Genomic DNA, 27,902 nt, shown 5'->3' on the forward strand with positions numbered 1-27,902 from the left:
CCCATATCAGAATTATTATTTTAATATTTATTTGCATAAGTGTCGCAAATGCTTTATTTATAGAGAAAGACATAAAAAAAATGGTTCAAATGACTATCAGTCTTCAGCATCCCTAAGTCTACATCTTTATTTCTGTCGATTTTAGTTTAGCTTTGTGGTTTGTCCCCACTTTGCCCCCCAGCTCAGTCTTCAGTGCTCGCGTGGGCAGCAGTGAGGCTGAGCTGAACCAAACAGCAAAACTGAGCAGAGCTGTGGACCTAGTAAGAACTTAGGTTAAACCCTCCTTACTAAGACTTTTTAAAAGTTTATTTGACTCGAAATTCAAATTAAAAACCTCATGTTTTTTCCTGTAAGAGAAAGTATTGCCCGACGCTATTTAGACGCTGGATCAAGAACACACACACACACACACACACACACACACACACACACACACGAACAGACAAAGAACTGTGGAAATACAGGTTTACTTGAAAATAAGTTGGGGCATTCGCGATTTTCATACAAAGCAGCATCTGTGTAGCATTGTCTTCTTTTTTGTCCAGTTAAGAGAAATGCTCGACTTTCTCTTAGAAGCCTATTCAGTCGCTCTTTTTTATAAGAACCAATGTTTTCCAAATTCTGTCAAATTCAACAATGCCAGAAAAATCTAAATGTGCGTCTGTTGGAGGTTATTTGAGAGGTAATCGCTCCTGAAATGGGCACGCCAGACACGGTCCTTGTTCCTGTCCTTGGGGCAAAGTCCGGTGGGTTGCGTGGTCAGGCTCCGGGACGAGCCAGGGACCGTTCTCCAACACAGCAGCCGCGCTAGACCATGGGCGCTTTGTCGCTGTCTTACGTAAGATGCATATTACATTTGCCGTGAGCACAAACCGATAAATAATACTAATGCTTTAGAGCCGAGCAGGGCACGGGTAATGTAAGTTCCCTGAGGACGGCAGTGGGTGACACTGAACGCTTTTCTGTCATAGCCAGTCATGCAGTGCCTGGGAGTTGAACTAAATAATGGAGAATTCCTTAGGAGCGAGCGTTATTTATGACATTGCGTGTGTGTATGAGTGTGTGTGTGTGTGTGTGTGTGTGTGTGTGTGTGTGTGTGAGAGTGTGTGTGTGTTTTGAGGGAAGGCGAATAGAAAGCGTAGCCATTTCATGCCAGAGTTCCCAGATCTCGCCGCAGAGATGCTGCTTAAATTGATTGGAGCCTGGACCTCACAATCTGAACGCTCAAAGCTCCCCGGGTGGTGTTTATGTATAGCCGTGGTGAGAACCACAGTGGCTTCCCTTCACATCACTGCCTTTGAATGCTGGAACACAGGTGTGCATTAGAGCAGCGTTAGTATTAAAAGAGGAAGCATTGATCTTTGTTGCAATTTGAGAAAATTCCGTTTTAAGTTTCAACACCCTAGTGTTCTTACTGTCTGTCATTTGTTTTTTCTTATTTGTGGCCTATTATTTAATTCTGGTAACTATACGTGCATTTGAAAGGCAGGTAATTTCTGACATATAATAATTAGAAGTTTGATATGCTGTGTCTAATTAGTATTTACCATGTAGATATCCTACCTTCCTCTGCATACTTTAGTGGAGATAATTTTATTTTGGAAGATGGACTGTCAGAAATAGATGTGCACTAGTTCCTTTTTTTATGTCAGCATATTACGGGGGTACAAATGTTTTGGTTACATAAATTGCTTTTATAGCATTTGAGTGAAAGTTATAAGTGTGCCCATCCCCCAGATAGTGTGCATTGTACCCATTAGGTGTGTATTTGCCCATCCCCTCCTCCCTCCCACCTGCTTGATTTCCAATGAATGTTATTTCCATATGTGTACATAAATGTTGATCAGTTAGTTCCAGTTCGATGGTGAGTACATGTGGAGCTTGTTTTTCCATTCTTGGGATGCTTCACTTAGAACGGGCTCCAGCTCAATCCAGGATAATACAAGAGGTGCTAGATCACCATTGTTTGTTTTGTGGCTGAATAGAACTCCATAGTATACATATGCCACATTTTATTAATCCCCTTTGGGCACCTGGGTTGTTTCCACTTCTTTACAATTGTAAATTGTGCTGCCATAAATATTCGAATGCAGATTTCTTTTTAATAGAATGTCTTTTATTCTTTGGGGTAGATGCCCAGTAATGGCACTGCTGGGTCAAATGGTAGTTCTACTTGTAGCTCTTGAAGGTATCTCCATATTACTTTCCACAGAGGTTGCACTAGTTTGCAGTCCCACTAGCAGTGTAGGAGTGTTCCTATCGGTCCGCATCCACGCCAACATTTATTGTTCTGGGACTTTTTGATAAAAGCTATTCTCACTGGAGATAAGTGGTATCTCATTGAGGGTTTGATTTGCATTAAGCTTTTCAGCTTAGGCTAGGTCTGACTTTTGGCTTAGATTTGCCAACTTGCTCAAGATTACAATCCCTGCACATTATCACGATCGTTTACTGGGATAAGCTCTTATTAAAGCACTCAACATTAAAGGAAATAATGTGAGTGAACTTCATAATAAACCTTAGATTTACAGGGAATCCAACTGTATGTCTAGGACAAACTGCTCCACAAACCCTAAGTTTCAGAGGTGATACTCTGTGAGGTTAACCCTGTGTCTGAGGTGTCTAGTTGTCAGAAAGCTTTACTCCTCTTCCTGCGTTGGTGTGGCGTCCAGCATTCCCTGCGCCCACCGCCCTGAAGCACAAAACGTGTACTCTGTTGTCTTCAGTTACTGGGAAAATGTGAATCCCTAAACTTGCCACTTGAAATGGAGCAAGAAGTCGAAAAACAATTGCAACGCAGAAAGTGTGTTTAATTTTTATAAACGTGTATCCCAAGCCTTTTAGCACTATCTCACACACATCCATGTAGATGTGAGCTTTTGTGTGCAGCCCGCCTTCCCCACATCTGGAACATAGCACACTGTTTTCGTAGGAACTCGGCCCTCAATTTTGCTCTTTAATCATATGGTCGCATTTAATGAAATCATATAACTGTGACATTATTATCTGTTATTATTAACGGGTTTTAGGAGCAAAAAAAATAAAAATAAAAGACTGTAGGTCAGCACAAAATTCACCTGACAGAAATCAGAGTCTGGAATCCTTTAAAAGTGCTCGGCATGCTGTGGGCATCAGCTGTTTCCTTGGAGGGTGAGCGAGCACTCCCAGAGTAATTTTTTATTATTGTCAACCAAAAGTATTTATTCAGGAAAAACTAGTTAATATGCCCATCTCCTGTAAATGTTACACATTTGAGTTAAATACTGTTATCAAGTAAAGGTGAAACTGAACTTGAAGTATTAGAAACAATCAATGAATTATAGTGCTTAAATATTTTGTGGAAAAATGCAGAATATATGTGACTTCTATAATAGTATAGTCTTGAATGCCTAACACGGGGGCACCCTGTGCGTTACCTGGCACACAGGTGTGCGCAGTGTGTGGATGAGGGGTGGGGACGGGCTCCTTCTGAGCATTCCTGTGTAAAAGACTCTTCCGACGCAGAACACGGCCAGGTCCCTGTGGGTGGCAGGAAGCGCAAACGGCGCTGGTCAGCCTGTCCCCGGTAGATGCGGCGATGAAGGGCACTCGCTTGTGAGACGGCGGATAGTCTACACACACTCTTTGCCAAGCACACGCCGCAGACTGGTTTCAAAGGACACGCTGGTGGGGCCAGAGTCAGCAGCTGGTGAACCGGGAACAGCGGAAGCATCACCCAAAAAGCAGATCTGTAGGCCGCAGTGGTGGCCAGGTGTGTGGAGCCCACAGGTGGGGAGGTGACCTGGCTTGCTGGACGGCTGCCAGGTCAGCCTGCGGGTGTAGGTGACCTGGGAAGGACCGGGTCCGTGTGGGGTCGTGCTCTCTGCAGCACCCGAGGAACACAGCAGGGGCCCGGGCCTGCGCTCTGCGAGGGCGGTCAGGTAGGCCGCAGTTAGCCTTCCCCGCTGGAGAGACGGGGCGTTGTGCGCCCACCCAGACAGTCCCGAGAAACTTCCCGACTGCCCCTGAATTTGCAGCTCTCCAGACGTCCCTTCTGGCAGAGGTGTGACAGCCGGGCAGTCAGAGCCGTGGAGACCGCAAAAGGCTTCCGACTTGCCAGCCGCAGGCCTGCGGGGGGTGTGCTTTGGACCTTGAGGTGTGTCGCTCGGGGCCTGCAGAGACACGGCCAGCAGGGTGTGCGCTGTGCGTCCCCCAAAATAAGGCCTGCCCATAAAATGAGCCCTAGCAGGATTCCTGAGCATTTGCGCAATGGAAGCCCTACCCTGAAAATCAGCCCTGGTGACGGGCGTGGCTGCGCAGCGCGTCTGCACAACCCGTGCGTGTCGTCGCGGAGCGGGAAAGAAGACGAGCAGCCCTTCTCATCCGCCCCGTGAGAGCTCTAGTGCTCGACAGGAGAGATGGGGGTCAGTGGTTCTAAAGGAAACAGAGTCGCAAGACATTCAGGATGGAATTCGGGTTTTGGAGATTTATGATGATGTTCCAGAAGAAGACGACTTCACTAAATTGGAATCAGTGTAGATGGTTGTACTTTACTTAAAAAAAAAAAAATAACACATCCCCTGAAAATAAGCCCTAGGGTGTTTTCTTGAGGAAAAATAAATATAAGACCCCGTCTTGTTTTCGGGGAAACACGGTAGATACGTGTGAGGAGCCTCACTCTAGGAACTGGGTCACGGCGGTGTGGCTCAGGCCCAGGCCCGAGAATCGGGGCCCTGGTGACGTCAGTCCCTGCCTGAGTGCAAAGCCTGAGAACAAGCAGGCCTGACGTCGGCGGACAGGAGGAGCTGACGTCCCGGCTCAGGCAGAGGCAGCACGTCTGCGTGTCTCCGCCTCTGTCCGTCCAGACCCCCGGTGACCTGGACGGGGCCCACCCACACTGAGGAGAGCTGGCGTCCTCACTCAGTCTGTCAGTGTGCGCGCACACTGGCCTTGTCTTGGTGAATTCTCCGAGACTTTGCTTGTCTGAAAATGTCTTTATTTCTCCTTCATATACGAACCTTAGTTTCGCAGGGAATAAGATTCTAGGCTGGGCATTGTTCTGTTTCAGAAGAGTGAGAATGGGGCCCCAGTCTCTATTAGCCTGTAAAGTCTCAGTAGAGAAGTCTGGTGTTATTCGGATTGGCTTTCCCTTGTACGTCACTTGCTTCTTTCGTCTTACAGCTCTTAGAAGGGCCTCTTTAGTTGCTATTTTGGTCAGTCTGCCAGGGTCTCTCCTTCCGCAGCGCATGTCGCGGCCCGTCGCGTTGCTGGAAGTGGGTCCACACAGGTGCCTCCCGGCTCGGCAGGCCGTGGCTTCCAGGGTAAATTCCCCAGACTTACTCCAGGGGAAGCTTCACACGGCGGAAAAACTAGGTTTCACGTGTCCCCGTCCCTGTGTCAGAGCGGACTGTCCCGGGTCCCCCACCGGCGTCTCAGCACCCCCGCGTGTGCCGCTGCCACCCGCGCAGAAAACTGGGGGACTGACCAATTTCACGGGCTAACTGGCCATTGAACGTACACCTGAGCTGTCAGAATGCCGCAGGTTTTAAGATGAGCTCCTGGTAATTCTTGAGCATAACAAACAAGGAATTTCCTCATGCCTTGTGCTTTATAAACCAGAGAACATAAAAATTCAAGCACGTCGTCCCGGCAGACGCTGAGATGCCAGCACGGTGACCTTGGCTTAGTGCCTCAGTGTTTGGGCAGCTGCCGAGGCCGCCCACCACGCGAGGGGCTCGGAGCCCTGTTTCCTTGTGAGCCAAGTTTGACCTTCCGTCCTGAACCTCTCAGCTCTTTGTGTTTCCCTTTAAAAGGCTTCGCTTGCTGCTTACTCACATTCTTTTTTTAAAAATTCATTTCCATTTATATCCGGGAAAATAATTTCCTTTGAAACGCAGTCCTCCTGTTCGGAGTGTGTGGATCAGGGCCTTCTATTCTTATCCCAGTTTTTAATATATTTAGTTTCTCTTGTACCTTTCTGGAAAACATACCAAGGTCAGTAATGAAAATATAAATTAACATTAAGTTAAAATGATTTCATAAGCTTGTGTGTGTGTCATGTCAGTCATTAAACAAGATATCTTTATAGGTTTTATTTTGATTGAAGCTATTACATTGAGTGAAAAGCAACATTGGTCTGGAACAATTCAAACAAGAATTTTGGTTTTAATGACAAAATTTAATAAAACTAATGAGAATGAAATTATCATAAAATAAGCATACTGTCCTTTTGGTCTTTATTTTATTTTATTTTTTAATTTGCTACCACATTTTGAATTCTAGGATGATTGTTTACAATAAGGGCTTCATTAAGAGGAAAATTCAAGTGCAAATGCTGTATTAGGCATACAGATCTTAAAATAAAGAAAATTTGACTACAAATAATCTTATAACTCACCTAAATAATTTCACAATATGAAAAATGATAAGGTTTTTTATGCTTTCACTCTCAGTTTCATCTGAGGTAAGGGAATGTACAATCCTGGCACTCCAGGACGACTCTGGATTAAAGTAAGTTTGAAGCAGAACATAGCGTGACCATCCCATACACACCTGTGAACATGTGCAGGTGTTCCAGGACACCACGCAGAAGCTAACACCCCGTCCAGTTCTGAGTCCATCCGCCACACGCCATGGTGCTGTCTCCTTGGCGTGTCCAGTGTCCCAGTACAAAACACTGTGCCAGATGGGAAGTTTCTGCTGGGCATTCTGGGATGTGTTTGATTTGGGAAAAAAATAATTGTAATATTACAAATATTTGTAATAATAATTCCTGTTTGGAAAATCGGTCCAGAGGATATACGACATCTGAGAGAAAGTGTCTAGTCAGTTAAGAGTTAGGTATACCTTGTTATTTCATTTCTTCCTGACAACTCTCCTTGGTTAGGTAATCTGGCTACCAACTGGAGAAATATGTTAACTTATTCATGACTCCACGGCAAGATTTGTAAATGTGCTGAGCTGAGTTGTAGTGTTCTCGCTTCCCGAACCTTATCTTAGCTTGCTTAGCTTAAATTCAACCAGTCCTTTACAATACCCGATTTCTAGCTGCTCACTTGAGTACATAAAGTTTGAAGGATAAGGTGCAAGGAGAGATTAACTTGCCTACCAGTGAGCCTTAGAGACTGCTTGAATTAAGAACTTTAATATTCTCAGGACTCACGTGGTCTTTCCTCCGCACTTTCAGTCTGCTCAGCAGCACTGTGCTCACGTCTCCAGTGCTGTCTGTCTCCCCCGGGTAGCATTAGGGGTGCAGGAAAACAGCCCTCACCCGCCTCCTGTCACATGACCTTTTCCCAGTGGTGAAGGTGGCATGATATGACATTTTGTAATTTAAAATGAAGTTTCCTGAAGTTAAGTTTTTGGTCAGAAAAGGAAAAGCTCCGCCAACCAATCAAGGTGTTACATTCCTTGATGAAAGGTAGAGTGTCACACAGAGGAGACACTGGCGTGGTTTCCACCACCTTGGTGTGGAGGGCTGTCCATGTGGTCGGCATGTGTAACGCCTTGCTTTTGTGTGTGTGCGACAGTTGCGATGTTGCTGTGTAAATGGTGTGTCTGGGGTAGAAGGAATGAATGGATTTAAGGCTGAATGGAGTCTTAGTTTCTTCTGGGGTTTTTTTGTTTGTTTGTTTCTATCTTTTTTTTTTTTTTTTTTTTTTGCACGAGAAACACCTAAGCGGGGACCTGAACTCAAGTGGCCTGTGTGTGCTCAGAAAAGCATTTACTACAGCTGAGTATGAGGAATTCTTCTCACGAGAGTTCAGATCCTGTCTTTGATACTGATTGTCGAGGGCATTAAAGAGATACAATACATTAGTCAATCCAAGATAGATTAAAACAGAAAATAAATGATGCTTTTTCAGTCTAATAAAAATCACTATTCCTACAATAAGAAAAAAGAGTGTTGTTGCTATTTCTACTGCTTATTATTGACTTGTTCTATGTTAGATGAACTATAAAGTCACGCTTGGGTCACATTTCATCTGCATATTTTGGGTCGGTTACATAAGCTCTCTAAGCTTTGCTTGTAAAATTTATTGCAAAAAATATGCCTCCTATTTTGATGATCAAAAGAGTAACCACATCCAGCTGCTTAACTCAGTGCTTGGTTTGTTAACGGAGCCTCAGAGAAAGTAGGCCATCGTCAGTGCGTATTTTGTTGTTTTAGCTGATTTACATTTTATGGTTTCTCTGGATAATTAAAGTATTTGTAGCTGGTCGTTTGTTTATAGGAATATTCTTGTGTTATATGGATTACTTTAGTGAGCGCCCAAGGGAAAAAAAATCCCTCAGGAAACTATGGAAGGGATCTTGGGAGTTTAGTTAGGCCTTACGTTGCCTTTCAGTAGCCGGGGCCCAACCAGGGCTTCTCGAAGTAGGCACTACTGACGCCTGGGCCAGATAATTCTTTGCTGTGGCCCAGGCGGCCGTCCTATGCATTGTAAGATGTTTAGCGCATGTCTGGCCTCTAGTAGCTGCTAGCAGCAAGCACTCCACCCCTACCCCTAACTGTGACAACCAAAAGTGTCTCTAGGTGTCCATGGGCAAGGGAAGGGGACTTATCCCTAGCTGAGAACCTCTGGTCCAAGCCATCTGCCATGGCCACGGTGACAGAGTCATTTTGAAAACTGGTAATAGTCCACCCCAGTGTTTACTGGCCCTGATAGGTGGGGTCTCTTCTGCATGCTACATATCTCTCCTATAGTAAGGTCATATTTTCTTCTTGGATCCTGTTATTAAACATATGACTATAAGACAACTTTCTGTGATGAGTGTCAAAATCACTCTGCAGCCTTGCTTTTTCACAGTGACTCATAACTTAAGTGCTCTCAACACTCAGGGTTCTTAGATAATCAGGAAGGCATTAATCATGTCTTCTATACATTATTTGCATTTTTGGTAATTATAGACTAATAAGCATGCCCTTTATGTGATATTTTAGTTCACATATACCTTTATAAATATTTCAGCTTTGGGATAATTAAGAAAATTGGACATTATTAATTAGACATGCAATCAGTGTGTATATTTAAAACTAGCAGTTTTAATGTCCTCATATCCTTTGAATAAAATTCTTCATGAAGGTTTTTTTTTCCAAAATCAATCCTTAAGTAAATAAAACTAAATAGTTTTCTGATTACAGGAAGATAAATTCATATGATTATATACGTGGAGTTTATTTGCTACACGTCTGATTCTGTTGCTTTTTATAGAAATGCATAGAGAAAAAAAGGTGTTCAGTAGAATCATTCTGAAAGAGAAATTACTTCACTTATTTGGTAATATTTTGTAAAGCTGTAATTTTATCATATCATGCAAATCCTAAAGACAGCTTTGAAATTTTTAAATAGTAATTTTGCCAAGATAGAAAAAAGAAACATTTTATGAGGAAAACGTAATCGAATTTTTATGAAGATTATGTACTTTTCTTGCAAGTTATTTTCTTAGTGTCTAACAATATAAAAATATGTATCATCAAGTTTTGAGCAGAAAATACGATTCTCATTTTTAATAAACTAACAGCTCTTATGTTTTGATCATTCACATTTTTACCCAGACTTTAATATTCTTTATATTAAAAAAATACTGCTAAAATAAACCACATTTACAGTATAAATGAGTGTAGCATAACATATCTATGAAGGGAGCTAACATAATTTCAAATGGTAAAATCCAAAATTAACTATAATTAATATTGATTTTTGGCTTTGTTCATATACTATTTATAGTTCTTGAACTTTTATTAAATTATGTCATGAGTCAGAATTTTCATATGACCAGGTTCAGAGTTCTTAAATATTAACAGAAGTTACAGTACAGAATATTAAATTGAAGTCTCAAAGTATCGTATAATTCATTTGTTTTTTGTCAAGCCACTCATAATTGCTTTAACTATTTCTACTTTTGATTAAATATTGAACTTTCAAATTATATTTAAAGTCCATTGTGATTTTATATGACAAAATCATTTTTTTAAAATTATTGAAACATTGAATAGTGAAAAATAATGACACTTTTGAAAGAGTTTTTTTCCTCCAAAAGAGCCAACATGGTACTATAAACAAATTCAAAGTGTTCAATGATTTTTAATTATTTGTTGCAGGGCTAGTTAGCGTTTTGCCTGTCCATTAAAGAGTAATTTGACAAGAAAAAATATACTGTTGTAGAGATTTGAATAATCTGGTTAGTCATTGGGTACATTCAGTTCTTCTTGGTATCAGCTGAAGCTGAATTAAATTAGTCACTGGTGCATTTGTCGATTGGAGCCAGAAAGTCTACCCTATTTAATTTTAAAATAATTTTCTCTGAGTAAATTATGGAAGTAGCCACTAAAGAAATCATATTACTTTAGAATTAGCAAGACCAATTTCTTTTAGAGTGGGAAGATAATTATTGACTCTTAAGAGATGGAGTAGGTTTATAATTTTTTAATCATGTCATAAAAAATATTATCTTAAAAATAAATTAAATTCAGCCTTAAAATTCTACAAAGATTAATGTTTACAAAGAAAATCAAGCCAGACCAAACTAAAACTAAAGAATAAACAAATATAAAACTCATGTGCCATCATATTTTTGATTGTTTAATTACATTTAGCTTTTATTCACATTACTGAGAGCCTAGTTCCTGATAGCTACTGCGCTGGGAAAAACTGGCTATTTGATTCTTAAATTTCTATAGATTAGGAGTTGTTATCCCAATTATTTTATTGGAAAATTGAGGCTAAGAACATTTGGCAAGCTAGCCCTGTATGTTACTTTTAGAAGGTGGCGCTCATAAGATTCAAACTCAGGTAGTAACTCTCTGTTGTATATTTTTCCATAACAGGTGCAATAGAATCACAAGTGCACTGTTGTCACTCCCTTAACTGCTTCTAATCCCATGGCTATATAAGCACCGAGGAGAGGCATGCTGTGCTCTTTTTAGTACAACAAATAATCTCAGGGACTTGTAGGTCTTCTGTGACATTACTGTATTATGACTGCACAGTTTCCACGTGGGAACTCAGGTGAAAAATCATTTGCATGAGAGAATTAGTGACAGGGGCTGAAAAGATTACCATGCCACAATTATATATGAAATGTATACACACATATAGTATCTCATATAAAGGTTATATGTAAATATTGAGTTTATTCATTTTATACATAAAGATGCGTGTTTGCTCTGTGTGTGCATGTGTGTGCATCGAGGCTATTGTGGGAAACTACAGGTGACCACAGAAGTGTTCCGTAAACTCCTTTTCTGTCTGCCTGGAGTGCTGTGAGATCGGCCACTGGACGCCGTGCAGGTCACTGGCTGAAGACTAACGTTGAGGTCTCTGTAGCCGAAACTTGGAGGCCAGTAAGAGGGAAGGCACGCTTCCTCAAGCAACCAAAAACCAAGAATATATGTAAAGGGAGATTCAAGAAATGCATTTTCAAACTCTATGCCGTGTCTCTGTCCATTTGATTCTAAAATTCTCTACTCAGTTCACGTCTCAGAGCTGATAAACTAAAAACAAGCTTTAAGACTATTACGTTTCTCGATAACTGCTCACCAAAGTGACAGCCAGGGCAGCTGTATCCCTGCTTCCTGTAGGGAGCGGTGACGCTGCACGTGAACGAGCAGAACTGTTCCTTAGTATCGGAGATGTGGGATCTAGTGGGAAATTGTTCTCCTTGTGTGCATAACAGCTCATCTTTCTCTCTAAATATTTCTTGACTCTCTACTGAAATAGCTAAATGCTTTTGGCTTGTTTTCTCTCTCTCTTTTATGCAGTGCAAACTGGAGTATCAGGCATGTGTCTTGGGAAAGCGGATCTCCGTCAGATGCGAGGGCCCCTGCCCGTGCCCCTCAGACAGGCCCCCCAGCACAGGCAGAGACGTTAAGAGAGGTGAGTGATGGAAACGTATTTATAGCTTTACATTCACCCCTCTGCATTAAAATGTTTGCAGTGAATGTTGTCATTAAATATACAATAAAATCTGCTTTTATACAATACCTAACAGTAATTATATTGTCATTGATTGTTCCCTTTAGTCTCATTTATTATAGTAAGGGATGGTTTTCTGTAGATATCCATTTGTTCTAATAGCAACAGTTAGAGACTTCTTTCCTATGTGCTCATCTGTATATAAGAGACCTAAAACAACGCCTTCTATAAATCATTGTGTCTCAAATGTGTGCTTTAGATTTTTTTTTTTTTTTTTTTACAGCAACAAACTGATCGATGATACAGTAGTAAGTGATAAAGTAGTTTAATCAGGTGTGGAACTACTCAGTCAATTATTTCTAATCCTTTTTAAATAAAACATGTCTAGCCCATTTATAGTGTGTATGCGAGGGGGGGATAATTTCCAGTGGATTAATTTCACAAATGAAAATTTATTTTGATCAGATGAAGTCTTTACATCGGTGTGTTTATTGGTTTGATATATAATAAAATAATGAAATACCTTTAATCTGGTATGCATTATAATGTAAAATTTGACTTTTCTTAAGATTATAGTCATTTGAATGGTGTTATTATATATAAGAAGAAATATGGGGAATAGATGGTTCTTTAAATCGAAACCTATTTCATGGAGCACTGTCATCAACAGTTATCATATATTTTATGACTGTTTGCCCCTCGTAATGTAAGAACTATTATTGGGTACCTTTATGAATGTGGAGAATTAGTTTTTGCCTTTTTTTTTCCGTGAAACATATGAAGAATGGGTATGTGGACAGGAAAACCTGTGTAGTCAGTGTGAAATTTATTTAATATAATCTGTGTATTTTCATGAACATGTAGACTTCTAATTTCATGTTACTGTCTCATAATGAATATTTTTATTACAGATACAACTTGTTAACTTTAGTCATGCCCCTTAGTTTAGTCTCAACACATTAAATATGATTTAGGATAAAAAAATTTAAAGTGAAACAATATGTTATAGCATTGCCTTTAGTAATGCAATTAGTCAGTTTATCAAAAATAAATTAACGGATTTGAAAATTAATGCCAAATTCATGCCCAAACATCAGGCCGCGTACAGAATGCCACCAGCTGGTAGAGAGAGGTGCTGAGCTGCCTCCCGAGAGTCCTGTGTTCTCAGCCCCACCCGAGTCCAGGGCCAGCCTCGGAGCTCTGCTCATTCCGCCATCCAAACCTCGTCTCCCCGGCCCGCTCTGCAACGCAGCAGCCACACGAGCACTTTCAGCACCGCCTTGAACGTCTCAGTCAGGCCCCCAAGAATCAAAAGCCAGTCATGGTTTTCTTTTAACCGAGGTTCATGGATGTTTGCACCTTCCTTCCCCCTACTGTGGATGGACCCATTTTCACAATTCCATGGAAGACACAATTGAATGTGAAGACCCACTTTTCTCTGAAAATCACTTCAGGTGTGAAATAAATCCCTCCAGACTCAGCAGCCCTGTGTCACTCTTTTCACGGGAGGCTAGTGAGAGCCGCATTTGAGAAATAGCTCATAGTAAGTGCATAATTCTAATACAGCCCAGACTTTTAACAAGATTTTCTGTTCAGTGGGATTTCCTGTTTAAGACCCGCTTCTGAATGAAAGATGTTTTCGATGTAGTGTCAGTTTACCATGACGCCCCACGAACTGCAAAAGGAACTCGGTGTACGTTAAGCAGGAAGGTGACACGTGTGAGGAGCAGGTCTCTTGTGAATGAACGATGATTACGCTTCGTGTTGCTCAGATTTTCTAGACAGTGTTTATATGAACATATCAAGAAGGTAACTTTTTAAAAAAAAAGTCATATCATCAGGGGGTAAAAATCATTTGTGTTCAATTGTGCATAGAAAGAGAGGCGAGAAGAATTTAAACTGATCTTTCTCTGACAAATTGTCGGGCGAAGCAAGAAGGGGATTTTGGTAGCTGCTGTGCAAAAGCAATGCAGGGAGTTTTGGACGTCTTTTCCACACGGTGTCAAAGGCCGAGAGTCTTGTAAAACCGAGTTCACTGTCATCTCTAATCTTTCAGCTGCCGTTTACATTAGAATGTAATGCATGCCGTAGGTAGACTGTTCAGGGCAGGTAATTCTATTTGCTGTCATCTCTGTTCTAGAAAAAGTGAGTAAGAAACTACCAACAATGAAATGTGTCTTAATTAAGTTTCCAACTTCCAAGATTTGAGGTCAAATGGGCATCCTAGCATGTTGTCACTATTCAGAGCAGAGTGAATCCTTTAAATCTATTTGAAATGTATTAAAACTAATAAAAATAGATTTCCTTTATGAATTAAGGTCTCCTGTGTTCCCCTAAAGTATTCAGTAACAACTGTGTGTAAACTGGTCCAAATATACAGCCAAGAAAAACAGATAATTTGCATATTTTAAAACCTTGGCTTCTGACTTTAAATAAGTAGGTAAGTGTACCCTTTCAGTCAGTAACTTACCTATGCAGGTTTTGCTTTTCTCCTTCATCAATTTAAAATGGCAAAGTACCTTTATTAGTACATTTAGGTCCCTTCAATGGGCCTCCTCCTTTTCTTCATCCCTCCCGCTTTTTTTTTCAATTTCTTGCTCAACCACAAATAAAGAAGTATCATTTGGAAGGCAGATCAAACTCATTCAAAGGATATTAACATTTCAGCTGATTTTTAAAGGCCCCTGATAATTTATATGGGCAGGAAAATATGACATTCATAGTTGTGAGTATGGGCTATGAATAGATCATTTTCCACAGATTTTATTTTAAACATATGTGTATATAGAATCTGTGGAATATGTATGTGTATAAATGTGTGTGTAAATATATGTATATTGCAATCCTAAATATTAGGAGGGACTTACAGAACTGAAGATTAAGAGCATTGGAAAAGATTGTAGAATTGCAGAAAGCATTTGTTTTGTAGTTGGTAAATCCAAACTCAGAGGATTTGTCCGCCCTAGAGGAATCATAAATTGTCTGCCCAGCCGTGGTACGTGAGCATAGTAAACGATGACATATGACGTATCAAATGGGCCCCATTTGGTTATTCATTTGACTGGTGATATTCAAAAGATTATTTTAATTGGCATTTTCTTTTTATTTCAAATTTGGCTTTTCCAAAGTCCAAGCTACTTTTCTTATGATTCGGGGTTTTATTAATATGTACCTATTACAGTTTTGTATACCTAATCTCTTAAAATTTAATTAATTTTAAACGGCATCGTTTTGAATGTTTTCGACTCCGACAAGCATCCGGACACACACTCACAGGCCTTGACTGTTTGAGATGCTGAGTTTGAGCAGAGACGGCTTTGGAGAAGGAAAACACCTGTAAAAGATTTGAGCAGGTGAAGCTCCAGGAAAGAGGACAGAGCAGAAAGGGAACGTGACACCCTAAGGTCTCGGGCACAGGGAGGAATCTGTTCCGTTTGTGCTGAGACACAGGGAACAGTCAGGGAGGACGCCGGGCGGATCCGCCCCCTGTCTTCTAACCACGCACTCTGCATAGTCATCTCTAAGAATCAGGAGACTGAATTCCACCCAGCTTTGCCACTTTTGTAAATTTTGGTTAGATCTCTTAGATTTTTTAGAAACTTCAGGGTAAAAGGGCTGGACTGACATCGTTTAGCCCTTGTGAGTGTACGGCTGACACCCCTCTAGGTGTTTGCACGTGTTGTTTCACTCATGCTCACAAACCCTGTGCAGTGGATCCTGTTGTGTCCTCAGTGTAGAGATGACCAACCTGAACCGCAGTGTGGCTGGGTAACCCGTCTACACCCCACAGCTAGCAGGTGTCAGAGCGAGGGTTTGAAGCGGCGCTCACTGCCCCTGATTACGCCTCACACCAGCCCCTCGGGTCTCTTTTTCCGTCACGGGCGCACGCCACGCGTTCGCTCAGTAACAGTGCACAGTTTTGGTGGTGCGTGTGAATGACTTGTAGCATTTGTGTTATGCTCCTTACCAAGCAGAGATATATAAAGAATGGCGGCGCCTCTTAAGAACAAATTGGGTGCGAGCTGGGTTACATACACATTTAAAAGGAGCAGTGTGAAATCACTGTGGGTTGCATGTTGAAAGTCTAAAAATTTATTGGGTTATGTCGCCTACACTCTTGGCTGTCTTCGGGTAGTGCGTATTTTCTGCAGCCAAATTTTCATAAAATGTTACGTAATAAACATTCTGAGATGCCAACAAGGAAACATGCATCATTTCGTTTTCTCTCTTTGGGTGCTTTGTCTGCATCCGTGCCGGTAGCATTTTTCATGTTTCCATGGTGATACAGGAAGATAGTTGTGGTAGCAGTAGATAATTTACTTAATGTATTACTAATTAATCTCTTTTATACACTTTCCTTAAAGTATATTCATGCCAGATTTCCACTTATTGGCTATTCCACTTATTTCCACTTATTTCTATTATTTTTATGGAGTTACTAACATCAGTTAAATGTAAAATCGCTTGTAATGAAGTTATTGCCAGAAACAAAAAATCTGTTCAAGAATTTTAATATATTCTTTGTTCCAAATCAACTCTAATAATGAAAGTATGGCTTCTCTCTGAATAAAAATGACCTGATGAGGAGGAATTTTACTTTATAATGTGCAGTCAAGTGGAATGTGGGCCCATTTGTCTTCTGCTTGCTGTATTTACTATTTTTTCACAGTTTTTTTCTATGTCTGTCCTTCTGTCTGTCCTCACCAAAGATCCAGTATTTGATAGCACTTGCTTCATTTAAATTTATATTACATTTACCCAGGAATATATTTATATTTATTTATTCTTAGCCTAGGGTTTTCTGAAGGCGAGAGCTCTAATTACTCGTATTTTATCATGAAAATCTTTAATGAAAATGTGACAATTCTGTAAACATAAAGGAAATATTTCAACCCTAATACGTAGAATTGACCCCAAACAGAAATAAATTATCAAAGGAGGTTTAATAATACAAGAGAAAATAGCCAGAGTAATCTATTTTGGAATCACAATAAATAAGTCTAAAATGCCTCTGAAAGTTTTAAAATTTCAGTTTCTATTAGGAGATTTTTATGACACTTCAAAATAACTTGTGCACATGGTAAAATACTAACTAGTACAAACCAAGATATTATGAGATCAACTGCTCCTTGCACCAGGCCTTAAAATTCTGTTTTATTGATTGCAGATAATCATCTTAACCACAGCTGTATTTATTTCTTTTGGCTGGTTCCATCATAACTTGCATGCGTGTGTCCTTCACTGATCGTACATCAAGTGTAGACAATATCTACTATCTATTTTTAAAAATAAGATATAGCTTATTTCTATGCTTCTACCTCCCAGTGATGATAGTCAACTGCTACTAAAGCTATCTTACTGGCAAGTTTTTAACTTCAAATAATAAATGTAAAAATTTCTTCTTGTTCCATCAAGTTCAGAATAGCGTCACCAGGCTACTTCAATCCCATGACAGCTCCGGCTCATTCATCTTGACCTCTTTGCCTGCAATGTGTTTTGTGTTTATCACACTTAAATGCTGTTATTTAACTAAAACAGGTCTTTCAGGATTTGTCTGGAGATTCGTTGCAAATGTTAGAAATCAGCAATACTGTTTCAACAAGTGCTATCGAAGTTCTGTCTATAGATGCTTTTCACCAGGATGCTCTGGATCTCTGCACGTCACCGCTAAGGCCCTGAATCCTGTGCCGATAAAACGAGAACATGAAGATCAAATGGATCATCTTTTCAACACTGCCGGTTGCTTAACATCATGCTAAATTTTAGTTAACTTTAGATATTTTTTCTGCTTTTACTTTTATATGTATTTACTCTATGCTGCTTTTCTCTCTGGGCCATGAGTTTTTGTTTCTTTCGTTTCCTTTCCTAACTTTCTTCCATGGAGTTTCTGAATAGCTTTCTTTTTTTCATCAAGATGGAAGAACAAAATGCCATCAGCATGTTTTCAACATTCTTTAGTCTCTTGAATGGAGAGAAAATGCCACTCACGTTCCCAGTAGTGTGCAGAGATGCAGCTCGCCGTGGTGTCCCTGCCAGGCTGGGACTCTCTCTTCAAGCCAACGGCCGTGGAGTGGGGCTTCCCTCGGGGCTGATGGCACGATTATTCAAGTGACCGACAGGTCCTTGCTCCTGGGAGGAGGTTTGCTTACATTCCACGGCAGTTAGGGTGGTGCCTTCCTGTGAGGCAATTTGCCGCCAGTCCCTGCAGGCGTGGGCTCGTCCCGCGCTCAGCGTTCTCTGCTGTGCCACGTCCACAGAGTGCCCAGCGTCCCACTGGGCCTCCCCCTGTCTCCTGGTGGGACCTGCCGGGCAGTCACAACCCACGTGGCAAGGAGTCCATGCCTCCTGCTGGCCCCGGGTGAACTGCCCAGGTTCTTTTGGGAGTCTTTTATCTGCCGACCAAACTTATGGAAGTGTGACGAGCAACATTCTAGCTTCCTGCTGCTCATAAACCACCAGCCCTCCGCATGTCATGTGTCTGTTCTAGACCTTTCTGTCCTGCCGCTCCCGTCCAGAGCTGTGTCCCAGCCGGCAGCAGACTCACCTGTCAGTCTCATAAATCCCACTCCCCCACTCCCGCTCTGTGTGCACAATATTTAGGGCTAAGTATCTTCCACTCTCTTATAGTGTCTCGTTGGTTTCCTTAACTGTATTTATATTCCTTAATATTTTCTAAAAAGGGTTTGTGGACTGTAGACTTTTTGAGAACTTCATTATCAGAAATTCTTTATTTTTATTATAGGATTGGTAAATAGCATGGTTAAGAATTCAATGCCAGATAAAATACCCTGTCCCCTCACTATTTGAAGGCATTGATCTTTTGTCTTCTAACTTCTAGCGTTGTTGATAGAAATAATACCTTTTACATTATATCAAATGCTGTAAGAATAACTAAAAATAATATCACACACTATTGCCCAATAAAATTAATGGTATACTAAAAATTGTACCTATTAGAAAAATACAAAACTATATATAAAACTGACTTGGGATTTAACTTTTTCCAAAAGTAAATATTTTAATAACACATAGTTTCAGCTTCTTAATATTTTAAATGTTCAAAGATATCATAAAAAAGTGACATTAATTACCAAAAAGTCATGACAACATATCATAAATCCTTTTATATTAGTGATTTACATATTATGACAAATATCTATGTATTTTTTAATAAGACTTTGTATATCAGCCACTTCTCTATCAGAAAATTGTCTTACAGATTTTAACCACATTTTAGCACAACAAAAATAAAGGTATGCAATTATTAGTTTAAGGAAAAAATGCTTTACCATTTGGACAGATTAGCACGGCCCTCTGATATTTCACAGAAATATATTTATACAATTACTTAACTAGGTCAGTCAAAATAATTTTTATTGAAATTCTATGACTTTAGGGATTACTTATTCCAATAAGAAATTAAATTCGTATCTGGCCTAATTCTCTGTCGTTTTGCGTAGATGGCATTTACCAGATCAAGTTCCACAATTTACTTTTTTAAGAATTGTGATCATTATAAGGCCGTCTGTCTAAACCCCAGGCATCCAGGCAGTGAGTGAATTCCAGCAGTTGGACTCACAGAGGCTCCGTCCCACGCGTGGGCCTGACCAGGAGGGGTTAGTGAGATACTCTGCGTGCCAGTTTCTTCTTCTGCGCTGTGGGCAAAGTAGAACCCACTGTGTGCGTGTGAAGATTGAATTGGATAGGTGAGTACTGTGTTCTTACTTAGTATTGTAGCTCAGTGACAACTTGGGCAGGGACCTGTGTTTTCAAAGGACCTGGGATGCTCCCTGCCGGGACGCCAGCGAGCTGGCCGGGGCGCGCAGGGTCGCGGACGCCGGCACCGTGCAGGGCCTCCCGCGTCAGGGACGGGGCGCTGACGCTCACAAGCACCTCGCGTTTGCATCCATGCTCCACGCCCACAGGTCACCCTGGTGGGGCGCAGAGCGCTGGGGAGAGTGCTGGACACACGGCGGGTCCAGTCCCCGCTGAGGGACCCCATTCGCGCAAGGAGGCTGGTCTCAAATGTGTCCGGCGTCATCCTACCATCTGGACGGCGCGAGACGTGTCCTGTGCCATGTAGGGAGATGCCGTCCCCGGCTCCCGAGATCGGGTGTCGCCCAGACATCCCTGAAGCGACCGTCTGGAAGGAAAGTTGCCGCGCGAGGGGTCCGCACGCAGGAGACACTCGGGAACCGCTCTCGCCAGTGTCGCTCACGGTGTCCGGCCCGAGCGAGCGCACTCGGGCTGCGGCTCCGCGGTGCCCTGCGCCGGCCTCTGGCTCCGATCTGTGCCCCGGCTCCCCGGGCGCCGCGCGCTCCCGGCCACCAGCCCGTGCTGCCCGCACCGTCCGCAGCGCCTCGCTGACGGAAGGCCGTCCCAGAGCAGTGACAGCGACGATTATTGGGAATAAACGAGCGTAACAGATACTGGTCGAGATTCTAACACAAATTAGCAGTAACGGTGAATCTTAAGCAGGAGGACGTTGAGAGGGGCCTGGGGAGAAGCCGTACAAGTGCGAGCCCCTCCCGCGTGGCCGCGCCCAGGGAGCTTCCACGCTCAGCCGTGAGCACGAGTCAGCTGTGGCGAAAGCACGCGCATGTGCGTGCGCGCCTGTAGGTGCTCCCCTGTGGGTGCTCGCCTGTGCGTGCTCCCCTGTGGGTGCTCCCCTGTGCGTGCTCCCCTGTGGGTGCTCCCCTGTGCGTGCTCGCCTGTGCGTGCTCGCCTGTGGGTGCTCCCCTGTGCGTGCTCCCCTGTGGGTGCTCCCCTGTGCGTGCTCGCCTGTGCGTGCTCCCCTGTGGGTGCTCGCCTGTGCGTGCTCCCCTGTGCGTACTCCCCTGTGCGTGCTCCCCTGTGGGTGCTCCCCTGTGCGTTCTCCCCTGTGGGTGCTCCCCTGTGCGTTCTCCCCTGTGGGTGCTCCCCTGTGGGTGCTCCCCTGTGCGTTCTCCCCTGTGGGTGCTCCCCTGTGCGTGCTCGCCGGTGCGTGCTCACCTGTGGGTGCTCGCCTGTGCGTGCTCCCCGTGCGTGCTACCCTGTGCTTGCTCCCCTGTGCGTGCGCGCCTGTGGGTGCTCGCCTGTGCGTGCGCGCCTGTGCGTGCGCGCCTGTGGGTGCGCGCTCGCCTGCGGGTGCTCCCCTGTGCGTGCTCGCCTGTGCATACTCGCCTGTGCGTGCGTGCCTGTGGGTGCTCGCTCGCCTGCGGGTGCTCGCTCGCCTGCGGGTGCTCCCCTGTGCGTGCGCGCCTGTGGGTGCTCCCCTGTGCGTGTGCGCCTGTGGGTGCTCCCCTGTGCGTGCTCCCCTGTGGGTGCTCCCCTGTGCGTGCTCCCCTGTGGGTGCTCCCTTGTGCGTGCGCGCCTGCGCGTGCGCGCCTGGGCTTGCTCGCCTGTGCGTGCGCGCCTGCAGGTGCTCACCTGTGCTTGTGCGTGTGCGCCTGCGGGTGCTCACCTGCGCTTGTGCGTGTGCGCCTGCGGGTGCTCGCCTGCGCTTGTGCGTGTGCGCCTGCGGGTGCTCGCCTGTGCTTGTGCGTGTGCGCCTGCGGGTGCTCGCCTGTGCGTGCTCGCCTGTGGGTGCTCCCCTGCGGGTGCTCCCCTGCGGGTGCTCGCCTGCGCGTGCTCACCTGCTACAGGTGCACCAGCTTCTGCGTTAAGCAGGCAAACCCCAGGCGTCCGCCTGTGGATCATGGACTCCAGACTAACGTGTGGTTTGCCTGCACAACCTCAACTCTCTCAAGAGGCCACAAAAAGTCGGTGTCTTTCAATCTCCTTAAGTTTTTCCTAGTGAGAGTACGGGAGTGACTTTTAAGCTTTTTACATGTTGGCCCTGAAAGTGCAAGTCTCTGCAAATATTTTTAAGATATAAAAACACTGCAGAATGTTATTGATTATTGCTACGTAATCTACTGGAGTATGACGCTGGCCAGCTGTCTGCTGAGTAGAAAGGTGACGCTGTGATGCAACAGTAAACACAGAGATAAGGCAGCCTTTCCTTTCTATAAACATCATAAATGCTTCAGTGTGGTGGTCTCTTGACCCAGATTTCTGGAAACCAATAGCAGGAATGCACAGAAGAGCGGCTCTCCTGGGGGCAGTTAGGCTGTAGCTCTGACTGAGAGAAAGGAGAGCCAAAGATCTCACGTTCCCTGGCCCACTTAGATGCCCTGACACTTACCACGTTAAGGCTTTTGGCTCTATGATCCGGCAAGGGTTTAACTCTGATTGCTTCACCTCCACAGACCAAACCATCTGCACGGTATATTTTGTGAAATTGATGGCCCTGTCCTTGTAGCTACTCCTGCTGATCCAGCAAGCCCGGGCCCAGCGAGGCCTCCAGGCCTGTGTCCGGCCGCTGAGTCGAGTGGAACCTAGAGCTGCGCCCCATTAGCCTGGGAGCAGCTGGGTAATTTCCTGAATAATTAATGAAACACCAACTCGCAGTTCTCCCTTCTAATGAGAACTTTTGTTTTAATTGATTTTCTTAGCATAGAGTTCTTGACAACTTTATTTATAAAAAATTAGGGTCAATTATCAGAACGATAAAATTCATTAAAGCCGCTAATGTGAAAACACGAAGTCATGCCAGCGCAGCAGAGCGCAGGAAACGAGATAATGGAGACATTGGTGTTTTGGGCGCCAGAGACCGTTTTATTTGCTTTATATAGGTCCTAATTCCTAATAGTTTGGGAAATTTACACTTAGAGTCACTGTTTTGCTTTTTTTTTTGTGTGTGTGGGATTAAAGAAATAAAATTATACGAATGTAGTTTGACTTTTTTAACAAGTTGGTTCTTTTTTTCTGATGTATAAATAGAAGAAAGGATGAATAAGCTTAGAAACTAGATAAGCTCTTTCCCAGAGGAATTTGAGTTTTCCTAGATTTATTTTATGTTCTGTGCTTGAATATTATGACCATTCCCCTGAGAGTATCTGGATGTAGGTTTTAAGAAAATTTAACTTTGTAACCTCAGGTTATTCCAGATGACACTCAGTGTAAGATGTATACTTTGTGTAACATTTAAACATTTTGTTTCCATAACATGTAACTTCAGCATTAAGAAACAAAAAAGTAGACAAAAACTCAACACCATGTGATAGTTTGTAGTTAGTTTTATTTTCTTAACATTACAACTTAAATGCAAATAAAGCTGTTCAATTCCTCAAGAATTATTTTTTAAATAATGACATTTATTTCTTAGTCCAACAAATCATATGGTACGTAGACTATAATCAGTAAGTTAGTGTGGACTTTAAAATAACTGAACGAGTGGAAGTGGAATGTTCCCAAGACAAAGAAATGATAAATGCCAAGGCCCCCAGTTACCCTGATTTGATTAATTCAAATGCATGCCTGTATAAAAACATCACATCTATCCTATAAATATATGCAGTTATTATATACCCATAATAATTAAAAAGGAAAATTATAATACTTTTATGCCCTAATTTATATACCTACTATTAATATTTTATAATTCTGCCTAAATATAATTATTTTACCTTCTTTTCCCTTTATGTTAGCATATACTACTCATTTGTTTAATCTTTAAAACCATTAAGCATTTTTCTTTACCTTTAATGATTTCAACTTATTTAATATAGTTCATTAATCAATAATACTTTAACCATTATCCCAATGGATGATGTGGGCATGGGCAGAAGACAGGACAATCACTTGTAGCAATACATCTGAAAAACTATTGTTCTTATCATTATAGTTATTCTTAATGTAACCTTCATCCAGAATGTCAGAGGACACAGTAATTCGAAATAGGAACTTAGACTACGTTATTCCACAGAATCTCATTAAATAATTTCACTCTAGATTCTGCAAACTGTGCATTAAAACCATACCTTCACCAGGTATCTCCTTTTATTGTTCTCATAAGGGGCTTTGGTGCAAAGGCAATATACGCAACCACAGTGTTTGTACCCCTGTAATATTCTGAAATTAAAAAAAAAAAAGTTGCAAAGAGTGAGGTCAACTTGTTCACTCTTAATAGCTCTGTTGTGATGGTCCAATTTAGTTAGAACTGCAGTGCTAATCACTGTATATATCCAAAGCTCAGTTTTGTGAGTGATTAATGACTTGTTTTAATGGCAGAGTCTATACTCCTCGTTTGACCATAAGTCAATACTATATTCTGCCCTGCTAGGGAACTTCAAGTACTTTTCCCCCAGGAAGTGGGCACAGGATACCCTCTGAACTAACTGATGAGCAGTAGCTGTACAGAATTCAGCTGAGAGACAAGACTCTTATGACAATCATATAACTAGTGGTAGTAATAACAAATTATGATAATAATTTATTATGATAATTATGGGGAAAAAGCGATTGTTCTCTTACATTATTTAATAGGATTGTTATCAGCATTTTCTGTTAGAAGAATTGGATATATATATATATATATATATATATATATATATATATATCTGTTTTCCATACTGGAATTGTTACGTTTAAATAATTGTTTCAGTTGTAATATTCTGACTCATATTAATAGACTTGAAGAGAATTTTTTTGTGAACTTATTATGTCAGCTCATCGACAATGCTAATTATATCATGAGCTCTCTCTGAATACTCACTGGAGACTGATTTCTGGATTTGTTTTAGATTTTCTGAATTTACCAAAAAAAACCCTATTTAGACCAAATCTTATAACAAATATAATGCTTATCATCACTTAGGTGCATTCTTTTTAAGATGAATTATTTTTAAGGAAGTATATAAAAGAATATCCTTACTCGAAGTCCTATTGGAAATACTAGCTGATAATTTAAGAAACAAGAATAAATAAGATTAGAAGGGAGATAAAACCCATTGACATTAGCAAATAATATAATCATATTTATAAACCCCAACAGAATTTGAGGAAAAAAAAAAAACTTCAGGAAGATCTGCATGGAAGATCAGGGAGGTAATAATTTATGAAATGAGTGTGATTTCTCTATTCCAGCCATAACCAGCTTGACATCATAAGCAAATGCAAGTTTTAGTTCTCAATAGAAAGAAAATCTCTAAAGAAATGAATTAACAAAGAATGCACAAGAACTTTAAGAGAAAATAATAGTACATATTTTAAAACATTCAAATTAAGAAAATAGTAATTTTGTAATAAATAAAATTTTGTAACAATAAAATTTGTTATAAAATAATAATACCTGGTCTTGGGAAGGTCTGGTGAAATGAGAACTGAAAAAGTATAAATATATAAATATTCTGAAACTGACTTTCATCAGAATGCTGGAATATTGAGAATCTTTGACCTAGTAGTATTACCATTTCTGAGCCTATACTTTAAATGGTAATGGTAAACTCACAAAGTGATTATTGGACACAGGTAGTCATTGGAGAAAAAATTTTTTGAGGTAGGAATCTGGAGAAAACTTAATGTCCAGAAACTTAGAAGTGGCCAAATAAAGCATGTGTGGATTTGAATGAAGCCATTAAATTATGTTTTAGTAATATTAAATGCTGTGTGTTTAACAAAGACAAGGAAGATCTCAGTGACTTTAGTCATCTCTGCAGGAAAAATTTAAATTTCCAGAATATTACACATGTTAAGCACTAGAGTTTCTTCTCCAAAACAACAAAAGAATTTTCTTCTCATGTATTTATATTTTTTCTACATTATATGATTCACCGTGTATATTTAATTTGGAAAAAAAGAGATAAAGAGTTTTCTATTTAATGAGTTAATAAGCTCAACATTGGACTTGTAATATTACGTTTTCAGAGTAGACATGCATTTTTTGATCAAAAGAAGCAATTATTATAAATGTTTCTGATTTTTTAAGTAAAACTGAATCAAAATATGATATAGTTTGCTGTAAATATTATAATTCTGACTAATCAGCACATCTAATTATTACATTAAAGTAGTCATGCTGTTTAAAAAACACTACACAGCTATATTTGAAACAACTTTTTCAATAGACCAATTCTCCTAGAAATTTGTCCTATGTTTATGATACTTTACCTTTGTTTAACTTAGCTACAATTATTGATTTGATTAGTTAATAAAGGAAAACTGTGACAAGAGAGATTTTAATCATTGAACAAATATGTTTTTTAGTGACTTAGAGATAACACTTTGCTACATTTTATAATTTGATACTCCTTGCAATCTTATGAGTTAGGAGATAAATATTATTATAACCAAGGGTTTTTGGTATAAAATTAAAGGAACAAAAGCCCAAATAATTTATATAAATTGACTAATACTAAATAACTCAGTAAAATAAATTTAAGTAGGGTGTCTGATGCCTCGCCACAGAAACAAGCTGAAAGGAACAATTCTATCTATGCAAAAAATACAGTTTGTGACCACAAATTGTAAATGATAATACAAATGAAACCAATGGGTAAACATGGGAATCATGTGGTAGGTAGTAGAGGCCTATTGAAACCCCTTAAAAGAAGAGTAAAGAAATGGTAAAAGATCTAGTTCATTGCTCATTTCCACATGCCTTATCTGCCAGGAAAGGGGAAATCAGTGTCAATAACATCAAACAAACGATTTTAAAAGAGAATTTTTTTAAATGTTTAAAGTTCAAGTTATATTGTAATTTATGATCATAAAATTAATGTCCAAATTCACTTATAACCCCAAATTGGTTATTTTCTCTTCACTTTCCCGGTGTTATGTTACTTGTAGATGAGCCCATGAACTCGACAAGTGTATTCTTTTATTTTCTACTTAATTTGCTACATTCAGGTCTTTTTAAAATAGTTTTACTGCCTTCCTATTTTTATAGATATTTGTTTCTTCCTGTCTGAGAATCCTCACTTGGTTGCCTTCAGGCATCCCAAGCCACAAAAGGCGTATCAAGTGCACCGAGTAGGAACCCTGCCTCCCGCCTGCTCTTTCTACATGTAATCACTGCACTTCCTGTCTAGGCTTCCATTTCTGTCTTTTGATCCAATTTCAACCTCTTTACTGCGTGAACTCTTGAATTTATACACATTTACCAGGTTTCAGTTGCTGTGCCAAAAAAACACGGCTGAGTTACAGAACCAAGGAAAAAGTTAATCTGGTTAAGCAAAATATCTGTTGAACAAATGCCATCATTCAGGCCAGCCAGGACACTCTGTTGTATGAGTGTGGACAGGCGAAAGGGAACAAATCATCACGGGGATTGCTAAGGTGGAGCCAGCGAACCCACAGGTGTGAAGGCAGATTATCACAACAGCAGAGAGAGGAGGGTCAGGGGAGCCCCAGAGCAGACGAGGGCTGAAAGATTCGCAGCCGCTGCCAAACGCTCACCTTCGTAAGGACTTTCTGACAGTTTCAGAGCAATGAAAATGTCCGGTCAGGAAGAGAGACGTCCGGCCAGCTTCTCAGAAAGTCCAGGATGTCATCGTCGATGGCCAGCACGAGTTCCGAGGCCAGGTCTCTGGGGAGTGTTGGCCCAGGCTGGAGAGAGCCCCGCATAGACACCACGGACCGCGTGGGGCTCTGCAGTGCAGAGGAAATTCATTTCACGTGAATGCCACACAAACACCTTGCTGGAGGCATCAAATATAATGCTCCTTGGCACTGTATGTAAACATCTCCTGAAACAGGTTCTTTTGCCATTGTAAGAAGTGCTGACCTAGAATTTTAAAGTGGAATTCAATAAATGAAGTAGGACGTGCTTTTATTGAAGTGTGTATAAGCAAAAACGTTCCTAGTGTGGCAAATAAAGGGCGTTGAGAAAGATATAGAAACAGGAAGAGGAGAGAGAGACAGAGGAAGACTTCCTTTCATTCTTTGATAGAGTTGCCTTCAGGACGCTCTCTAATCCAGGTTGTTTGATTTTATCATTCACCTTTAAATGATTATGCTCTCTGGGACTAAGTCAGACCAATCAAGTTCATTGCTTACTGCATTTGTCCTGTGGAAAGGTCGGTATGTGGACGCTCTCCCAGCGGACACTGAGTCAGAACCCTGGCTTTTGGATGATCCCAGTTGGTTTTCATTCTCAGAGTCAGGAGAACTAACTCCTCCAGCCACTTGCCCAGGGAACCAAAA

At 41.4% G+C, this 27,902-nt stretch overlaps 1 protein-coding gene across 2 annotated transcripts in view; it reads left to right on the forward strand.

Annotated features, from left to right (window-relative positions):
* The window catches only part of SPOCK3 (SPARC (osteonectin), cwcv and kazal like domains proteoglycan 3), a 324,864-nt gene that overhangs the window by 239,765 nt on the left and 57,197 nt on the right, over positions 1–27,902 (forward strand). For both annotated transcript variants that reach the window (XM_076010748.1, XM_076010749.1), the window contains one exon: positions 11,744–11,858. In XM_076010748.1, the coding sequence (XP_075866863.1) occupies positions 11,744–11,858 (115 nt within the window). The remainder of the gene's footprint in view (positions 1–11,743; positions 11,859–27,902) is intronic.

This window comes from Microcebus murinus, chromosome 15 (genome assembly GCF_040939455.1).
Source record: "Microcebus murinus isolate Inina chromosome 15, M.murinus_Inina_mat1.0, whole genome shotgun sequence".
In the NCBI taxonomy this organism is placed as follows: Eukaryota; Metazoa; Chordata; class Mammalia; order Primates; family Cheirogaleidae; genus Microcebus; species Microcebus murinus.